The 6149-nt window shown below is 46.3% G+C and overlaps 1 protein-coding gene across 1 annotated transcript; it reads left to right on the top strand.

The window, feature by feature from the left end:
• The first annotated feature begins 1560 nt into the window (after window positions 1-1560).
• Window positions 1561-4938, top strand: LOC123115135 (SEC12-like protein 1). The gene is made up of 10 exons (XM_044536385.1): window positions 1561-1770; window positions 1874-1980; window positions 2407-2539; window positions 2760-2851; window positions 3123-3222; window positions 3326-3398; window positions 3471-3591; window positions 4193-4312; window positions 4541-4611; window positions 4704-4938. Exons 1-10 carry the CDS (start codon window positions 1561-1563, stop codon window positions 4790-4792), a joined length of 1116 nt encoding a protein of 371 aa, XP_044392320.1. The 3' UTR covers window positions 4793-4938.
• Window positions 4939-6149: the final 1211 nt, after the last annotated feature.

Genomic DNA, 6149 nt, shown 5'->3' on the forward strand with positions numbered 1-6149 from the left:
GAAAAAAAAAAAAAAAAGAAGAAGCAGCTGACATCAATCGCAACCGCGCGAATCCGCATCTGGGTGCTCACTCCAGTCTCCAACGCGCGCGAGAGAGACACAATGCCAATCACCAGCCGAAATGAGCCCTTCCGGGCTCCCGCCGGACATGATATTTTTAATACGTAAATGTTTGCGTATCTTTACATTGATAAAGGGATTTAGAATACAATACGTGAAGTAAACAATACATGAAGTGAACATAAAAACGTGAACATAGAACCCGGAGCACAGGACAAGGCATGCTCGTCCGATCAAAGAAAACTAATCAGCAACACCATTAAGAGCATCTTCAATATAAATGATTCAAATGCACAAATAACTAACTTTTGCATCTCTTGCCCCAAAAACCCCTCTTCAATATGCAAAATAATTTACATCTCCCCTTTGCGAAGATATAAAATACAACATCTCGCCGTGCAAATTTGCACTCCGCCTACAAGAGATGTAAAAACGGCGGTCGCATGTCCATTGCCCAACTGTCTTCATTTGGCTTCCACGCGACAGCCGCCCGTCCGCCGCCCGCCGACGGCGATGACCCAGTAGCGTCCTCCGCCGCCACTGGTATGACCCACCTCGCCGCAGCCGCCGTCGGCGCGACCACGGTCCCCAATTTGGCCTCCGCCTCCATGCCGCCACCTCGGATTTGCCCCACCTCAGCCGGTCGCCGTTGTGCCGGAGCTGCCTGCGAAGAAGCAGCGGGCCGCCAAGCCATGCTGTGGAGGCGTGAAGCGGCAGATAGCGCGGAGGCGCAACCCGGTGGCGAACCAACCTCGGTCGGCCAAAATTTTGAACCCGGACACGGCTATGGCGGGCGATTGGCTGGCGCTGCCGGCCGTGGCTTCCTCCTCCGGCCAAAGAGGCCCTCATCCACCTCCACCGTCGCCCCTACGCCGTTCCTCCTCCTCTCTCCGCCTCGAATCGCCGCTGCTCTGCCGCCCCGATTCGCCCCTCTGACGCTCCGCTACCGCCGCCCCAAATCGCGCTGCGCCGCCGCCTCGATTCGCCCCTCCGACGCTCCGTTGCCGCTACCCCGAATCGCGCCGCGCCGCCGCCACCCACTAGTTTTTACATCTTCATTTTGCATCACCTATTGGAGCTGTACTTTTACATCTTCATTTTGCATCATCTGTCAGAGTTGACCCTTTTTTAAAGATGCAAAAAACATTTTTTTTAAATGTAAATTTTTACATCTTTTATTGGAGATGATCAAAGCCGCGAACTAAGACAGACCGAACACAGAACTAGCAAAATCACATGAGGGGTGCCAGCTTCGATCAGGGCGGAGTTGGCAGAGCGCTGAAGTCGCCCTGGCGGCGGCGCCGGCCTTAGAATATCCCCGGCGTCTGTCCCCAGACGAAACGATTCCCTTCCGTCGCACTCTCCGCCCGCTCGCGCCAGGCTCCAACGCGCACCGCGGCGGCACGACAGAGTAAATACTACAAGCGCCAATTAAGAGCAGGCAGAGCCGGAGAAGCCCGTACTGGAACCGAAGCTCTCGGCAGCTGTTGGTTGGCTCCGATGGCGAGCGACGGCGACGAGGCTCCCGCGGGGGTGGCCGGGAAGGTGACCTGCGCGGCGTGGATACGACGCCCGAGCGGCGGGCCGGCCGTGTCCAGCAGCCGCAGTCTCCTCGTGGTGTACGGCCGCGGCGCCACTCCCTCATCCCCGCCATTCCTCGACCTCCTCGCCTTCGACACCAGGGCGTGCGAGCTCGCCTCCGAGCCCCTGGTGAGCGAGCATCCCGTGCGCGCGCGCTCGGCGGGGTTTCGACGCCTGCTGCTTCCTCTGCTATACGGCCGTGTCTCTGACCGCGGGTTTAATGAACTTGCAGCTGAGGGTCGTGATGGGCGAGGAGGGAGCCGACGCGGACACGCCGCGCGCCATCGCCGTGCACCCCGCCGGCGACGAGTTCGTCTGCGCCACCGCCAAAGGCTGCAGGTGCGTACGTGCTCGTGGCTTCTCTTTCGTGTACAGGTCTAACTGATGGTGGCTTGTACATTTTCATCAGAGCTTTTTATTTTCTTTGACACTGTCAGGTTTAGAAATTGCTGAAATAAGCTTCCTATCTATATTTACAATTGCATCGCAAGTAACTTTACAATGTCAGTGTTACTAGATCCATTTCAAATGTACACTCTCTCATCATCTGGCTACTGTTTTTGTACAATGCTTTGTTCTGCTGCATGAATAAATACGTACCGAGAGAATAAATTTTATGACATTCTTCAGGCTTCAGGCTTCTGATAGCCGAAATGGAACCCTTTCCTTTTCTCCTCCTGTACATCAACTGCATTTCAGTTTCCCCTCTTTCATTCATATTCTCAAGTTCATCTGGATAAGACATTCATTCTACCACATTTGCAGGCTGTTCAAGCTGGTCTATGACGACTTCTGTATCAACCTTGTTTCGAGAGATTCCTCGGCACTCCAATCAGTTGGGCCTCAGCGATGTTTGGCATTCAGTACTGATGGTACTAAGTTTGCTATTGGTGGTGAGGTATCGATCAGGCCATCCTACCTTGCTTTTTTTTCTTTTTCATGCATTTACTGTATACAAATTATCATGTATGCTACTAGTTGTTTAATCTCTTTTGTTCAGGGTTATGTAGCTTTTTTCTGTAGGGAAAGTTATGTAACTTCAAGGGTAATTTATGACATGTTGTAATCCGCAAATTTGAGTTCTTAATTAAACTTTCCTATTTTTTCCACTAATACAGGATGGTCATCTAAGAATATTTCACTGGCCAAGCCTCATTGTGCTTTTGGATGAACCTAAAGCTCATAAATCCTTCAGGGACATGGACATCAGGTGAATGAAACTATGAAAGTAGACACGTTGTTTTTTAAAGAATGACCTTGCGTTAATTGACAAATGATTATTACCTAGTGGATCAATAGGATCTGACAAACTGTGCATACCAAAGCTGCTGGGTGTGTCTTGATAGTTTAGTACAAACTTTTGCAAAGGAGATCCTTGTTACTAATTAGGGCAATTAGCCAATTGTTATTTGTTCATTAAATTACAAAGTAATCTCTTTTTGGTAGCACATTTAATCCTGAAATGCCTCTTTCTCATGTAGCTTGGATTCAGCGTTTCTAGTATCAACTTCAACTGATGGTTCTGCAAGAATATGGAAGATTGATGAGGGAGCTCCACTCGTAAATTTGACTAGATCTTCGGTATAGTGTGCTAAAATCCATGTACTATTCGCTTTACAGTAACTTAAACTGAATTGGTTATTTGACTATACTGTTTACATTTCTTCCTGTAAATGCTTTACAGGATGAGAGGATTGAGTGTTGCCGCTTTTCTAGGGATGGGAAGAAACCTTTTCTGTTTTGCACACTTGTAAAAGGTATAATCACGTCGATAAAGTCAAGAAATGCAACACCAGACAGACTTAATTGAATTTTTATTGATGAAATAGGAAATGATATCGTGACTATGGTTTTGAACATAAGTAACTGGAAGAGAATTGGATACAAAAGACTCCTGCGAAAGCCCATTTCAACACTTTCAGTTAGCTTGGATGGGAAGTATCTCGCACTGTAAGTGGATGTGGTGGTGCATCTCATGTAAATACTGGCTGTGACAGTACTTCTATATTTAGCATTTCTAGGCATACCTGCATCGCCGAAGTCTGAGGTATTCAGAATAGTTTTTCCTTTTCCAGAATTCAAACAATTTCTGAATCGTCGTTTCTCACACTTCTCAGCTACAATCCATCTAGTTGTACATTTCAAAGGATGCAGTTGACTGAACATCATGTTGATTGGTCACCTCTGAAATAATCATTTTACTGGAAGAAACCACTTACTCCCTCTGTTCCTAAATATAAGACCTTTTAGAGATTCCAATATGGACTACATACATACGGAGTAAAATAAGTGAACCTACACATTAAAATATGTCTATATACATCCGTATGTAGTTCGTATTGAAATTTCTAAAAGGTCTTATACTTAGAAACGGAGGTGCTATTCTGCGTACATTTTGTAACAAAAAGAGCTTGTCCGCATGTCATACTACGTGTTCATCGTCCGACTTAAAGTGCTTGTCTAGATCTGCTGAGCCTTCCGCGTCGACGCGACATCCTTCTTTTGGCTGTGAAGTGGTACTGACATGGATACACTTTTCATCTTTATCTAGAGGAAGCCATGATGGCGACTGTTGTGTTGCCGATGTACAGAAGATGCAAGTTTCTCACTTGATCAAGAAGGTCCATCTTGGCTCCCCAATTTCCTCCATTGAATTTTGCCCTACTGAAAGGTAATTGTAACTACTGGTATTTCCTGTTACAAGAAGCGAGACAAACCTGAAATAATCACCGACTGTCTTCCTAAAGCACTGCCAAACAAGTGAAGTAGCAACTAGTTCAGTATTTGTTCATAGTGAAGTCAGAGTTTATTCAGCTATTCACTTGGAAGAATCATCGCTGGTTGATGGTCCAAGCTTGAATGAAAGAACTTAATGGCCTCCTGTTTGCTGATGTTGCAGGATTGTGATCTCCACCTCGCATCAATGGGGAGCAGAGATAACGAAGCTCGACGTCCCTGCCGACTGGAGAGGTACGTACATACATGTTGCTGTAGATGGCGTTCTTGTATGTTGCACATAAGTATTTACCAAGATTTTCCGGTGTATGCTTTCTGCATTGCAGTTTGGCAAATTTGGCTGGTATTCTTGAGCCTCTTTGCGACGTCGGCGATCCTGTTCTACACGATCTTCAAGCACACAAACCTGGTGTAACCCCATAGGTTGCGCATTTCGGAGCAACGATCCTCTAGTGTCTGAATTCTGATGATCAGAGTCCATGCCTAACATCCATAATGTTCCTTATCCTCTGTTTTTGTTGACACAATGTCTCGTCCTCATGAGCCCTTGCATTGTATGACCAAATGGTTTTGTGTCTGACATGATCATTGTTTTCCGGTATCGAACCCTAAGCAAGCACATTTTTGTACACCAAGTGCTGAATTCTGTACATCGTATACCATGTGCATCTTGTGCTGTACTCTTTGTGACTTCATTTCCACAAAAAACAGTATGCCCATGACAATTCCACAAAATCAGCACGTTGTGTTGCAGTCAGTAACGACGTTTTCAATATTTTAGAGTGTCTAGCCCACACCTAAATATCTAAAATATCTTATAATTTGTAACGGAGGGAGTACAGGCCTAACTAATGTATATATTTGTACTACCATATGGTGACATGGAGGAAGCAACGCTAGAGCTTCTCCAACAGGCACCCAAAAACTGCTCTGCGCGCTAAAATTCGGTTTTTTTTTGCGCCGGACAGCTCCAGCTGAAACTGTAAAATAGTGTGTGCGCAAGAAAGGGTTGGGCACGCACTAAAAAGCGTTATCACATGCTGCAAATTTGGGGCGCTGGATTTGCGCGCACTTCACAATTTGCACTGCGTATTTTTTGGTGCACGTTTTTGAGCATCTGGTAAACCAATGTCGGGTCCGGCGCGTTAAAAGTGCTACAGTAGCGCGTTGAAACTATTTTAGAGCGCGGAATTTTTGTGCACCTGTTGATACCAACCTGTGGTTTGATGGTTAGAGGGACTGTGGTATCCCTAGCCCACCAGGATTCAAATCCTGATACTCGCATTTATTTCTGGATTTATTTCAGGATTTTCGACGATACGCATTCAGTGCAGGAGACATTTCCGTCGACGACGAGGTGCCTAAGATGACTTCGTAAATTTCAAGACTCAGTCTTTCGAATGTGCTTATAGGGATAGGGTGTACGTGTGTGCGTTCATCGGGGTAAGTGTATGCACGTGTATATGAGCGCTTGTGTCTGTACTGTGTTAAAAAAAATGCTCTTAGCAAAAGCGAAAGGTTGTAGGAGTCCGAAAAATACTATCAACGACCCTTGACTACGAGTCCCAATGTCTTAAAGTATAGGGGCAATTGGTAGTAGTTGATATGTAGATCGAGATGCAAACTGCACGACAAGTTAGCTTTCTCACAGCTACATATGTCTTTTTTAAATTCTTCTGTCAGGCGGGATGCAAACTAGAATTTGGTATGGGCGTATGGCTGGTTGGCTATTATTAGCTGATGGACAGCGAGGAGCGAACTGCTCACTTGCA

Source organism: Triticum aestivum, chromosome 5B, assembly GCF_018294505.1.
Source record: "Triticum aestivum cultivar Chinese Spring chromosome 5B, IWGSC CS RefSeq v2.1, whole genome shotgun sequence".
Lineage (NCBI taxonomy): Eukaryota > Viridiplantae > Streptophyta > Magnoliopsida > Poales > Poaceae > Triticum > Triticum aestivum.

Excerpts from the sequence above, each read along its gene's own strand:
- LOC123115135 (XM_044536385.1), top strand. The coding sequence starts at position 1,561 with ATGGCGAGCGACGGCGACGAGGCTCCCGCGGGGGTGGCCGGGAAGGTG. Across the intron at positions 2,540-2,759 it reads AGTTTGCTATTGGTGGTGAG|GATGGTCATCTAAGAATATT; the intron begins GTATCGATCAGG and ends CCACTAATACAG. Across the intron at positions 2,852-3,122 it reads TTCAGGGACATGGACATCAG|CTTGGATTCAGCGTTTCTAG; the intron begins GTGAATGAAACT and ends TTTCTCATGTAG.